At 43.1% G+C, this 14,445-nt stretch overlaps 1 protein-coding gene across 1 annotated transcript in view; it reads right to left on the bottom strand.

Annotated features, from left to right (window-relative positions):
- Positions 1 to 14,445, bottom strand: part of slc26a5 (solute carrier family 26 member 5) — a 72,836-nt gene that overhangs the window by 36,979 nt on the left and 21,412 nt on the right. Inside the window, exons 3-4 of the mRNA XM_072241504.1 lie at positions 12,869 to 13,008; positions 9,182 to 9,292 (exon numbers count right to left, since the gene is read on the bottom strand). Of these exons, the coding sequence (XP_072097605.1) occupies positions 9,182 to 9,292; positions 12,869 to 13,008 (251 nt within the window). The remainder of the gene's footprint in view (positions 1 to 9,181; positions 9,293 to 12,868; positions 13,009 to 14,445) is intronic.

Here is a 14,445-nt window from a genome sequence, read left to right as displayed (position 1 = left end):
ATCATTAGTAGCATCTTACATTGTTGTTGTTTCTTTTTTAAACACAAGCAAATATTTTTGGCTCCTCTCTCTCAGATCCAGAACCATCAAAATGACACTAATTTAATTCCAGGCTTCCAGTTTATTTGATATTTTGAAAAAGCATCTAATTTCTTGAGCATCCAACATCACGGGATTCTACCACCAAACATACCCATACCAACTTCCTTCCCCCACTCACTATCTATCTTGCTTATTACTGCCTCAAAAAGTTGCAACAGATTTGTCAGGCAAGATTTGTCCCCTTAAGAAAACCACGCTACCTTAGCTTTACTTATCATGTGCTACCAAGTACCCTGAAACATCCAAATATTTCAAAACTTATAAACCACTAAATTCAGGCTAACTAGCCTATAATTACCCATTTTTTTAACCTCCCTTTCCCACTAAAGAAGAGAGTAACATTTGTGATTTTGCAGTCAGTTAGAGTAATTTTTGGGTTTAGGTCATTAATACTTAGTAAATGGCTTCAGCCACCAGTCTTCTGTTCCTTGACAATGCATTTCCTAAAAGCTGTGAATACCAGAATACGCTGCTGGTGCCTGTGGGATGGATGTACACCAGAAAGTGTGAGGTTTGCATGCAGTTTCAAAGACAGCATTATCTATACTTTGTAAATATGGAAGGTCCTTCATGTTTAGCATGTAAAATACTAAATAAGTGTATTGTGGATTTAGTTTGGAACAATGGATTCCTGAATACCAAACCAGATGTTGCTGGCGCCAGTGGGATGAATGTAATCAGGTGTGAAGTTTTGTATGTAGCTTCAAAAGAAAGCATTGTCTATACTTTGTAAATATGAATTGCCCTTTGTGTTTAGCAAATAAATATCGAGCCCCATACTGGGCCAGCAGACCTTTCCACCGAAAAGGTCTCCGTATGCCTGCTGTACCTTGTTTTGTCGAATAAAGAAGCTGCTTTGTATCTACCAGTAACTCTCCCTTTGGTGATTTCATTCACGCAACAACATTTTGGTGTCAGGAGTGGGATACCTTCGTGACCCATCATGTGGCCAGTGATCCTAGCAGTCTAAGTTGGTGAGTATTTTTCGAAAATAGCACTCGCACTTGGATCTGTTCGGTGGTACATGGGAACACGAGGTATCACGAATGCGGAGATCTGAACTGGTAGGTATAAAAGTGGTGTGAGTGCGTGCATGTGTGTTTATGTAAGTGAGGAAACTTTGTGTGTTAACTTGGTGAGACGGAGCGACCAGTTACCAAAGGTGGTTACCGACAGTTCAAGACACCAGGGTAGAGACGTGTATACTCGTTCGGGGAGCTGCATTTTAGTGTATACATTTGCAAGTGTGATGCAAAGGAATCCAGCAGGCATCATGAGTTCAGGTACTCAAAAGTGGCAGATTGTGGAATATATACTCTGCGGTTTTAACTATGTGCTGTTTAACTGGTACCAGTCTTTTATATTTTTCATAGCGTGGGAATTAGTGTGGGGATATCTCAGGGATAGGTTTTACCCAGATAGATCTACCAGAATGGCACCTATTGAGGTCAGCCAATGCCAGTTTGAGAACCCTGATGATCTGAGCCAGCCCTTGACCTTGATTACGACTATTCATAAGCCCTTCACCCCCGGGGAGAAACAGAGCATTTTGTCTGAGTTGCCCTCACTTAAAGTCGCCTGTGGGAATTCAGAGCTCAGGCGTAAGCTCGAGGAAATGGTTGAAATTCACCAGATGCACCCTAAAGATATACATGTGCTGGTGAAAGCGAAGTGCCCAAGGAATATGTGAGACAGTATGGCCCAGGGAGTGCGAGATGGTACATGGGCAACTACCGGGAACACCAACAATGAAGAAAGATATAGCTCTTTTAAAGGGGAAGTGAGGCAGCGACTGGGGGGAGGTGAGAGTAACTGGGGAGCAAGGATGGCAGTGATTCAAAAAGCTGATGAGACAGCCATGGATTATGCAGAATGTAAATATCGAGCATATGAGGAGTATTCAGGGTTGGATAATCCAGGGAGGGACGACCAAGTTTTCCTGAAAATACTGAAGGAAGGCCTGAGCTCAGCCTACCAGGAAGTTTAAATTTAGGCATAACAGTGGGGTTGACCTACTCTGCGATAGTTTCGTGGGCCAGTGAGATAGACCAAAGAAAGTGCAAGAGAGATCGTAAAGTGGCTATAGTGGATGCAGCTGCTGTGATGTCCCAGAGAGTGAGGGCACGAAGCAAGAAACTGCTGGAATAGACGTGGGAGGGTAAAGGAGTTGATATGCTACAGGTACAGCCTATTAGGACATGGTTGGAGGCAGTGTCCAAAACAAAGGAAAGAAAAAACAGGTGAACATCACAGCAGACCCGCAATCCCTCACCCCATCAGTGCCCAGTCTGACTGTCGATCAGATCATAGAGCTAGTAAAGACAGTTCCTAGGTCAGAAAAAGATGTGGCGGCAGGCCCCACTGCCAGCGGAGGTGACCCGCGATGTACACAACAGCAACGTTAGGGGGACGGCAATGCAATATGTTAGTAGACACAGGGGCATCGGTATTGATAACAGACTTACCCTTGCCAAGAACCGGACAGGCCATTTATATTAGGGGTGTAGGAGGGAAAACAGTGAAAGCAGAAAGAAGCAAGTCGCAAATACTAGAAATCGGGGGAGTGCAGCTTCCAGTGTATTTCTGGGTATGTCCAAATATCGAGGGCACTACCCTTGGAATAGACATCCTAAGGGAAGCAGGAGCTGTTACAGATTCGGGAAAGGGAGAAATAATATGGACAAGTCAGGGGCAGCGAACGCATACCACCAACCGAATACACAACCTAGCTAGCATAGCCGCAGCTGCCCCGATCACCAGAGACTGGAACCAGGATGGTGTCTATGGGTTACTTTGTCAGCAGTTCCCAGCAGTGTGGGCTACACACAAGCAAGATTGTGGTGGAGTAAAGATAAACCCAGTTAAAATAGAGGATCTATATAAACCCCAGAAGCAGTATCCTATAAAAACTGACGCACTGACTGCTGTTCAGGATATAGCAAAGGAACAAAAACACCAGAAAGGTGAGAGCATGAAACAGAAAGGAAATGAGTGGGCAGATATTGCCATGAAGAAGGCAGCAGAGGAACAAGAGACAATTGAAATTGCAAGTGTGCAGGAAGAAAGGAGAGAAGCCAGTTTAGTAAAATTATATGAAGAGGTGGAGGCAGAAGAGAAGGAAAAATGGAGGCGAAAAGGGGCAAAGGAGGGACCAGATGCATGCGGGACACACGGGGAGGAAAGAGTCGTGGTGGCCCCACTATGTATTAGGCAGATACTACTAGAATGTTATGTAGGACTAGATGTTAATATCCCTTATTTGCACTCCTGAGACATGCTGCCTAGACTATGTTGGGTGGCCAAGTGGCATCTTCTGGGTTATCAAGTGGGTGCCCTCTTTCCTCAGTGTTTTGCTGATAGGCCCACGACACCTCCAGGGGGTTCAGCAGTGAATCCCGGCGTCCCAGGCTCACCCCCTAGATGCCTTTCACTCACTTGGGGGCCCAGATGGAATCCTTTCTCTTCATCCAGAGCCACTGACTACCCGTTTCAGCAGCTCTGGAGAGGTCTTTGACTGCTTGTTGGTGTGTCTTCCCTCACACTCCCAACTCCTGGAATAGCCTTGATGTTGATGTGGCTACAAATCCTCTGCAGCCTACTTGAACCGGTCAGATCCTTGCTTTCCAGCCACATTGTTGTGCATTGGCTGCAAGCTCAGCATACTTCAGCTTCTTGCACTCGCAGGCCTCCTCCACTGCATCCTCCCAGGGCACTGTAAGCTCAGTGATGTAAGTGAGATGGAGTGAGGCCGACTATTGCACAAGGTCTGGTCTGAGGTTGGTTTCTGCGATTTCAGTTGGGAAGCAGAGCCTCTGGCCCAAGTCTGCCACCATCTTCCAATAACATGCCCCGCCTAGATGCCCGGTGTCTGGTCTTGATGTATCGTGTCTGGCTTGACCCTCACCTTCCCGGACAAATGCCATTAACGGCCAGCAGGATGAAGGGAGAGGGAGAGCATTGACACTCATCCACCGACTTTCCAATACTGCTGCAAGACACTGTAGCACCAAGTTGTGCCGCCAGATGTATCAGCCTTGAGTAAGGCTGTTCTTGCAGCCCACCAGAATGTGTTTTAGTGTTGCTGAAGTCGGGCAGAGGGAGCATGTGGGGTCCTCTCCATAACACTGGCTGAGATTCATGGGAGATGGCAAGAGATCGTATGCAGCCCTGATGGTGAAGCTCGCTCTGAATGTCCCCATCTCCCACAGCTCTTTCCAGGAGATCTTTCTTTTCTCCACTCCCTCCCATCTCATCCATTGCCCTTGCCTTGCCTGAGCGACGGCCTTTGCGCACCTTGCCACCTCTTCCTGCCAACGTATCTCCTGTGTCACAAGCCTGTGTCTCTGAGACGGAGCAGCCTTGTTCCAGGCTGGTGTACTGTCCCCAAGGCCAAGATCGCTCCTCCGTTGCTGGACTCGGCCCACGATGTCCCTGTGTTTGAGTGCCGCCTTTGCTTGCTCGGTTGCTTCTGATGGAGTCCATTTCCTCCCCGTATCCAGGATGTGGGCAGCTTGTGCCACAAATGGATCACTGAAGTTATTATCATGGGGTGATGCATCAGAGAAGGCAGAACGTGATCACGACCCTCCAGCAGGACTGGTGGAGGCCAGGGATGGGCGGGGATGTTGCGAAATTCTGCCACTGTTGTATCATTTGTGCCCAGCATAATCCTGGTAAGGGCAGAAAGCTACAGCTGGCAAATCAGCCTCAGCCGAGGCGACCCTGGGAAAACATCCAGATAGACTTTACGGGGTCCCTGCCAAAAAGCAGGGGGAAAAGCTACTGTCTATAATTATGGATCATTTCACCCAGTGGGTAGAGGCTTTCCCAACAAGGGACTGCACTACCAACACCACTGCATGGATTCTAGTTCAGGAAATTCCCCCAAGGTGGGGAACCCCACTTCAGGTGGATTCAGATCAGGGAGCACATTTCACGGGGAAAGTGATGAAGGAAATGTGCTGACTGCTAGGGATTCGACAACGGTTCCACGTACCCTACCACCCCCAGAGTTCAGGGATGGTAGAAAGGATGAACTGAACAATCAAGAATGCGTTAGCCAAAGCTATAGCTGAGACAGGAAAGATGTGGGTTGAAGTATTACCAGGAATCCTGACGAGATTGCGCGCAACCCCGAACCGCATGTTGGGTCTCAGCCCCTATGAATTATTGATGGGGCGAGCAATGCAACTCCCTTATGGGGTAATTACGGGTTGCGGGGAGCCTGGGGCTTACAGGGATAGAATGACACAATATGTGAAAGACCTTTGTAACCAACTTAGTGTTAAAGGACCGAGCGAAACAGCAGCAGCAGATCGCTAATCAGAGAGAGCCAGAGGGAAAAGGGATAGTCCTTCCACAGCCCGGCGACCAAGTCATGGTGAGGGTGCTGCCGGATAGGCCAGGGTTTGCCCCCAGAAAGACAGGACCACAGACGGTACTCTTAACCAATGGTATGTGTATCTGTGTACAGACTAGGCGAGGCAGCCAGTGGAAACACTGGACTCAGGTTAAAGCATACAACTCACCCTCTTGTTGCTCCCACAGACAGAGTGAGGGATCAAGTGTAACCATATAATTACAGAGAACTTAAGAGAGGAACACCAGCCAGCCATGCCAGACCTGACCACAGCCAATGAAAACATATCCAGAGGAAACGCAAAGGCAGAAAACACCGAAAGCGTGGCAGAAGACACTGAGAGCATGTTGGAAAACCATGAATAGTCTGCTAAAGTGTGATGATGATGGTACTCTGTAAAGAAGGCTGGTTGCTGAAGGTAGATGATTAGTTTAATAGCATAGAATAGAAAAATATTGGAAAGTAGATGGGGAGAAATTTTTAAGTTAAAGCAAAGGCAGCAAGTTCCACAACTTTGATGGCGTACGGCACATGGCATCTGAAAGCAGTCACCCCCAGTCTGAGGAGCTGGGCCCATTCAGCAGTTGGGCCAGTGATCGACTGGACAGTTCGGAAGGGGGTGCCACCGGGGAGAAGTCGTTGCAGTCAACTACGTAGAGGCCACCCCAACCCCTTCCTGTACATCAATGAAACAGCCTGTGGGTGCTCCTGGAAAGAGTTTCAGCGAACAGAGAATGAAGGGCTGAAGACAAAGGAATGCGATTAAGCTGCAATCAGCCTGCAGCGCAAGAGCTGACAGGCACGCAAAAGAAGCCGCATTTCTAAAGACTTGTCCAAATTTCTAGAACAGCCTCTCTGCTTAACATTTGGTAGGTAGCGATAAGGGAATGCTAGGGTAGATAGAGGCACACAAAAAAATTGGGGTGGGGTGAAATTTCGAGGCAGGGTGTTTTTGCTCCCCTATTTGAGTAGATCTTCTTAAGTTGGCCTTTCCTGGTACAAATTTATTTTTGTCCAGGAGGGCCAAGAGGAGGGACTGTTAATTTTTGGGTTTAGGTCATTAACACTTAATAAATGGCTTCAGCCACCAGTCCTGTTCCTTGACAATGCATTTCCTAAAAGCTGTGAATATCAGAATCCCAGTCCATTTGTAACAATGCATTTCCTAAAAGCTGTGAATACCAGAATACGCTGCTGGTGCCTGTGGGATGGATGTAAACCAGAAAGTGTGAGGTTTGCATGCAGTTTCAAAGACAGCATTATCTATACTTTGTAAATATGGATTGTCCTTCATGTTTAGCACGTAAAATACCAAATAAGTGTATTGTGGATTCAGTTTGGAACAATGGATTCCTGAATACCAGTCCAAATGCTGCTGGCGCTGGTAGGATGAATGTAATCAGAAGGTCTGAAGTTTTGTATGTAGCTTCAAAAGAAAGCATTGTCTATACTTTGTAAATATGAATTGCCTTCTGTGTTTAGCAAATAAATATTGAGCCCCACACTGGGCCAGCAGACCTTTCCACTGAAAGGGTCTCCGTATGCCTGCTGTAGTCACCTATACACCTTCAATTTCCCAAGCACCTTCTCCTTAGTAATTGAAACTACACTGACTTCTGATACCAACCACCCTACCTACCCCGAACCTCTCAAATTTCTAACATGTTGCTGGCACCTTCCACGGTTACTGATGCAATATACTTATTCAGTTTGTTCACCATTTCTTTGTTCCCTATTACGACTCTGGCAACATTTCCCAGCAATCTGATGCCCACTTTTGCCTTTCTTTCAGTCTCTATATATTTGAAAAATAAGTTCGGTATCCTCTTTTGTAATGCTAGCTAACTTGCCTTCATATTTCACCTGACTTTTTTTTTTAAAAATTGCCTTTCATTGTTAAAGTTTCTTAATTCTGTAGCTTCGCACTAGTTTTTGCAATCTTGTATGCACTCTTGCTTTTGCTCCTTTTGACTTTCCTTGTCAGCTATGGTTCCCTCATCCTTCCTTCAGAATGCTGCTTCCACTTTTGGAAGAATAATCCCCCCATCTACCGAATTACTCCAAAAAATTCCAGCCACTGCTGCTCTACTGTCATCCCTACTAGGGTCCCATTCCAATCAACCTTGGCCAGCGCCTCTCTTGTGCCTCTATAGTTATCTTTACTCAACCGTAATAATGATATAACACATTTTAGCTTCTTCTCAAACTGTAGGGTGAATTCTACTACACTATGGTCATTATCTCCTAAGGGTTCCTTTACCTTAAGCTTCCAAATCAAATCTGGTTCATTGAACACCACCAAATCCAGAATTACCTTTTCTCTTGTGAGGTCAACCACAAGCTCCTCTAAAAAGCCATCTTGTCATTCTACAAATGCCTTCTCTTGGGATCCAGCACCAACTTCATTATCCCAGACTATGTACATATTGATGTCCCTCCATGACTACTACAATATTATCTTCTAACTTTTATTTTTTACATCTCCAGTTATAGCTTGCACCCCACAAACAGAAGAAAGAAATTGACACAACAAAGGAGCAGCTGCTTTGAATGGCCTCCAAGTATAAACAACAGAATTATGGTATGTACAAGCTACATTCAAAGTACATTTATTATCAATGTATACATACCATATACAATTTGTGATTCATCTCCTTACAAACAGCCACAAAGAAACCTAATAGAGCCCATTAAAAAAGCAAACACCCAATGTTCAAAAAAAAACATACAAACAATAAAAATAAGCAAACAAGAGAAAATCTGCAGATGCCGGAAATCATAACAAATGCTGGACGAACTCAGCAGGCCAGGCAACATCTATGGAAAAGAATGCAGTCGATGTTTCGGGCCAAGACCCTTCATCAGGACTGGAGAAAAAAAAAAGATGAAGCATTGATTTAAAAGGTGGGGGGAGGGGAGGGAGAAACACAAGGTGATAGGTGAAACTGGAAGGGGAGGAGATGAAGTAAAGAGCTGGGAAATTGATTGGTGAAAGAGATACTGGGATGATGAAGGGGGAATATAATAAGAGAGGACAGAAGGCCATGGAAGAAAGAAAAGTGGGGAGGAGCATCAGATAGGCAGGCAGGAAAATAAGGTGAGAGGGAAAAGGGGATGGGGAATAGTGAAGGGGTGGAGGGGAGCATTACTGGAAGTTCGCGAAATCAACATTCATACCATCAGGTTGGAGGCCACTCAGACAGATAACAATGTTCCTCCAACATGAGTGTGACCTCATCGCAAAAGTAGAGGAAGCCATGGATTGACATGTCGGAACAGGTATGGGAAGTGAAATTATAAAATGGGTGGCTACTAGGAGAACCCGCTTCTTCTGGCAGATGGAGGGTAGGTACTCAGCAAAGCAAAACAAATTCCTTTTGGACTCTAAATTGGAACATGGGAAGTAGAAAGTGAATGTGCAAAGGCAAAGTGGGGATAAAAGAGGGAATAAAAACTGAGATAGTGAAATCAATCTTGAAAGCAGTGTAGAAGTAATCAGAAGTCACAAATAAAATCCTCAGATACATGCTTTCCCTTTTCTTTTTCTCCCCCCAGTCTTCGACATTAAATATTCCTTAATTTACAAAGGGTTGCACTTTTCAAAAAGTTTACAAGTAACGATTTCAATATTAAAAGATTTCATACAAACACAATTTTTTTAAATATAAAAAGATTGTTACCTATACACTAATAAAATATTTACAGATAAATACAACGTACCTACTGACACATGTCTTGATGTTCCAAATATCATGTATAATATAACTGGAAAAAATGAACTATACAGGCCAAATACAGGTGGAACACTTGCCAAAATGGCATATGCTAAACCTAAAGAGAAGGGAAAGCATTAACATTACTGGAATTGTTTAAAAAAGCATGGGAACTACAGCATAATATGAAGAACAACAAAAAAATCAAAGTAAACGGTCATGAGTCATACCACGTTATTCATATAAATAAATTTAATCTGCCAATCTTAAAGTGTCCAAATCTATTATTTTAATCATACTTTTTAAAAAAAAACATTTGCCCTTATCTAAATAATTTAAGATTAAAATTGAACAACCTACACAACTACCCCGTAGGTTTTGCAAGGAGATATAGTTGGCAAAGATTTCTTTAATATGGTATGGATTCTTTGAAATGATAGACTAGATGCTACCTCATTAGTATTGCTCGAGTTAAGCAACTTAGCTTTAGTCTATTTGAGTACCCATCAGCTGTGTTGATCAAATGGCTTTTGTTCAGTAACTTGAATAGTCAATAAAAAGTTGTGACAGCCTTTAATGAAACCTGTAATAATTTGCCTCAAGAATATTTTATTGTAAAGATCACAATCAGAATCAGGTTTAATATCAGCAGCATGTCATGAAATTTGTTAGCTTAGCAGCAGCAGAACAATGCAATACATGATTATAGGAAAAAAATAAATAAATCAATTACTGCAAATATATATACATAAATACACACACACACATTAAATAGGTAAAATAGTGCAAAAACATTATTAATAAAAATGAGGCAGTTCATGAGCTCAATGTCCATTTAGGAATTGGATGGCAGAGGAGAAGAAGCTGTTCTTGAATTGCTGAGTGCATGCCTTCAGGCTTCCGTACCTCCTTCCTGATGGTAACAGTGAGAAGAAGACATGTCCCGGGTGATGGGGGTCTTTAATAATGGACCAAATGATATAATTAACACTTCACCTGCACCCTAATGTTTATTCACTCCAATTCATCTAGAACATATGCAGCTGTAGCACTGATTTATTTTCATCCTGCAAGGTACTCTAAATGAAGCAAAGAACAGGCTCCACACATCAAAGTTGCTGGTAAACGCAGCAGGCCAGGCAGCATCTCTAGGAAGAGGTACAGTCGACATTTCAGGCCGAGATCCTTCGTCAGGACTAACTGAAAGAAGAGCTATTAAGAGATTTGAAAGTGGGAGGAGGAGGGGGAGATCCGAAATGATAGGAGAAGACAGGAGGGGGAGAGATGGAGCCAAGAGCTGGATAGTTGATTGGCAAAAGGGATATGAGAGGATCATGGGACAGGAGGCCGATTGAGAAAGAAAAAAGGGGAGGGGGGAAAACCCAGAGGATGGGCAAGGGGTATAGTGAGAGGGACAGAGGGAGAAAAAGGAGAGAGATAGAAAGAATGTGTGTATATAAATAAATAATGGATGGGGTACAAGGGGGAGGTGGGGCATTAGCGGAAGTTTGAGAAGTCAATATTCATGCCATCAGGTTGGAGGCTACCCAGATGGAATATAAGGTGTTGTTCCTCCAACCTGAGTGTGGCTTCATCATTACAGTAGAGGAGGCTGTGGATAGACATATCAGAATGGGACTGGGGCATGAAATTAAAATGTGTGGCCACTGGGAGATCCTGCTTTCTCTGGCAGACAGAGCGTAGGTGTTCAGCGAAACGATCTCTCAGTCTGTGTTGGGTCTCGCCAATATATATAAAGCCACATTGGGAGCACCGGACGCAGTATATCACCCCAGCTAACTCACAGGTGAAGTGTCACCTCACCTGGAAGGACTGTCTGGGGCCCTGAATGGTGGTGAGGGAGGAAGTGTAAGGGCATGTGTAGCACTTGTTCCGCTTACAAGGATAAGTGCCAGGAGATCGGTGGGGAGGGATGGGGGGGACGAATGGACAAGGGAGTTGCGTAGGGAGTGATCCCTGCGGAAAGCGGGGGGGGGGGGAAGGGAAAGGTGTGCTTAGTGGTGGGATCCCGTTAGAGGTGGCAGAAGTTACGGAGAATTATATGTTGGACCCGGAGGCTGGTGGGGTGGTAGGTGAGGACAAGGGGAACCCTATTCCTAGTGGGGTGGCGGGAGGATGGAGTGAGAGCAGATGTGCGTGAAATCGGGGAGATGCATTTGAGAACAGGCTTATAGCTATATATTTACTAACTGATGCTAATATTGGACAAGAAAAATAAACTACAGTCCTGACAAGAGTTGGCAGGAAGATGCTAGAGTGCATGATTAAAGATGAGGTAAAAAGACACTTATTATGTGTGCACGGCAGTCTGAGGAAACTTTGTTATAATAATGTAGCTAGTGGGGCAGATAATGGGGAAACAAATGACTATCATACAACTGGATTTTCAAAAGACATTTACTAAGTTGCGACAAGGATTATACAAGTTTGAGAGTTTTCAAGAATGTGCCACTTTCAATGAATAGGTTTCTGGATGAGCAGATGCAGACATATAATTTTCTGTCTGGAGAGTCCAGAACCCAAGGACACAGTGGATACTCAACCATGTACTGTAGTACAAATTGGAAAATGGCTTCCAATATTAAAGTGGTATGGAGAGTTAATTTTTTTAAAATAATTGAATGCAAGGATTGCAAATGGCAGTCACCCAAGGACATAAAAATAAAACATAAGAAATAATAGCAGTAGTATAACATACCATACATCATTCACCAGGATTATGGCTAATCTTTAGATTTGCTACTTTAGAAATATAGTAAGTCCTTACAAACTTGGAGGACAATCTTAAATGTTCACCCAATAAAAAAACACTATTAAAGGATCGGGGTACAGGTAGATATTTCACAAGTGAGCATGATTCCTGGCATGGCTAGGTTGATATATGGAGAGATTGGTCTCAAGCTTACATTCACTGGAGCTCAGAAGAATAATGGGGCATCTCATAGGAACCTATAAACTTCTAAACTATGTAATTGATTTGTAATAAATCGAACAGATTACATGCAGAATATTCCTGATGACTGGGAAGTCCAGAACCAAGGACAATAGTCTAAGGGTAAGGGGCAAGTCATTTAAATTAGAATATTTTTTCTCCAGAATATGAATATATGAAATTCACCACTGCTGAAAGAGCTACACAAATCATAAAATATATTCAAGCTGTTATATTTTTCTTTTGGGGTAGAGGGAGAAAGGGAGAAAATGAAACATGTTAATGATTTTGGATTATCTGAACAGTCTTGAAGGATCAAATGGTCTACTCCTGATCCTATTTTCTGTTTCCTACATTTCTTTCCATATTTCAAATGAGTTCTGAGTCAAAGTTTTTCACTTTTCATTCTAAAATGAGACCTTGGGTGTCAATAGGGTCAAGACATAATTGAGCAGATTGGTTGTTGAAATCAAAGGTGAAGGACTGGAGAGTTAAAATTTTGCACACACTCAAAATTTCTTCCGCCTGCACCCGAATAGCCCCTTTATCTCAGTTCCACATCAATGCAGTGATCCAAGAATGTACACTATACAGAAAATCTTCATAAATGTGGAGTACGCACATGGACCAATAGACAATAGTTAATGTTAAAATACTGAAAAGTGAAATCCACTAATTCCATACCATACATTACCTGAATTATACAATTTACTGAAAGCAGAATACAACATTCATACTTACCCTGAGGTAGCTGCACTACTCCAGTGCTTACACCAGAAATGATGTCCCCGAATACATATTCCTTTATTGGGTAGTTGGGTAACCATAGAAGAATGGGAACAAAGCTAAAGAGTATTGACTTGGCTTTTGTGGTTGAACAACTGTGGAAAACAAAATGAATAAACAATACTCTGGTTAATTAGAAACTGGCAGAGGCACAAGTATAGTACGTGCTGTCACACAATGCCTTAAATTCATGCTGACCTGATTAATATTTAGTAACTCGTCCATCAGACTTACTTTTATCATCATTCAGTAGTAGTTTTTTAAAAATTAAAATAGCTTTTTTCAATAGTGCACAACTTTGTATTTTGAGGAGCAGAATCACATCATTAAATAAAACTACAGAAAAAAGCTATTCATTAGGAAGAAGGCTCAAAGGGAAAATGCTTCTAAATAAAAGGCATCACTTTTCTCTTTTTAAAAGAGGCAATGCTGTAAAGTTAGATGATATGACTGGGGAATTCATAATAGACAACAAGGAAACAATAAAGGTTTAACAAATATTTTGCATCTTATTCACAGTAGAAAATACTACAAGAAAAACAGGGCTTGAGGAAAATAACTTAAAATAATCAATTTCAATAGGGAAAACCTAATAGGCAAGCTAACGATACCAAAAGTACACAAAATTCTCTGAACCCAATGGCCTGCACCTTAGGGTAGATTCACAAATTTACATTGGGACCACAAAGATTGTAAACTGTAGGGGAACGTCGACTCAGACCATGAGAGGCCTGCGTCAGGCATTTTCATGCCTTACAAGGTGCAGATTGGAAGTCTGTGTGGGGCGTCGCTCCTCACACAGACACTAGAGCAATGGGTGGTTAAGTGCCTTGCTTAAGGACACAAACACGCTGCCACAGCTGAGGCTCAAACTAGCAACCTTCAGATCACTAGACGAATACCTTAACCACTTGGCCACGTGCCCAACGTGTAAACTGTAAGTATCATGCTTCTCTTGGAAAGGGAGAGAGACAGAAAGACCATAAGACATAGGCGCACATTAGAAACAAGAGATTCTGCAGATGTTAGAAATCTTGAGCACCACACACAAAATGCTGGAGGAACCAGCTTAGTCAGCAACTATGGAGGGGAATAAACAGTCAACATTTCAGGACTTACTGAGTTCCCCTATCATTCTTATAAACTCAGACAGGTACAGGTCCAGAACTAAATGCTCCTCATATAATAACCCTTTCATTAATCTCCTCTGGACCCTCTTCAATGCCAGCACATCCTTTCCTAGACATGCAGCCCAAAACTGCTCACAATCCTCCAAAAGCGCTCTGACCAATGCCTTATAAAGCCACAGGATCACATCCTTGGTTTTATATTCTAGTCCTCTTGAAATTAATTCTAACAATGCATATGCCTTCCTTACTATTGACTCAATCTGCAAGTTAGCATTAGAACTCCCAAGTCCCTTTGCATATTCAATTTCTGAATTTGTTCCCCATTTTTAAAATGGCCAATGCCCTTACTAAAGTGCATCACATAATTTCCTACACTGTTTCCTTCTACACTTGTTTACCTGT

This window comes from Mobula birostris, chromosome 23 (assembly GCF_030028105.1).
Source record: "Mobula birostris isolate sMobBir1 chromosome 23, sMobBir1.hap1, whole genome shotgun sequence".
Classification (NCBI taxonomy): domain Eukaryota; kingdom Metazoa; phylum Chordata; class Chondrichthyes; order Myliobatiformes; family Myliobatidae; genus Mobula; species Mobula birostris.
This window is presented reverse-complemented; position numbering and strand designations above follow the sequence as displayed.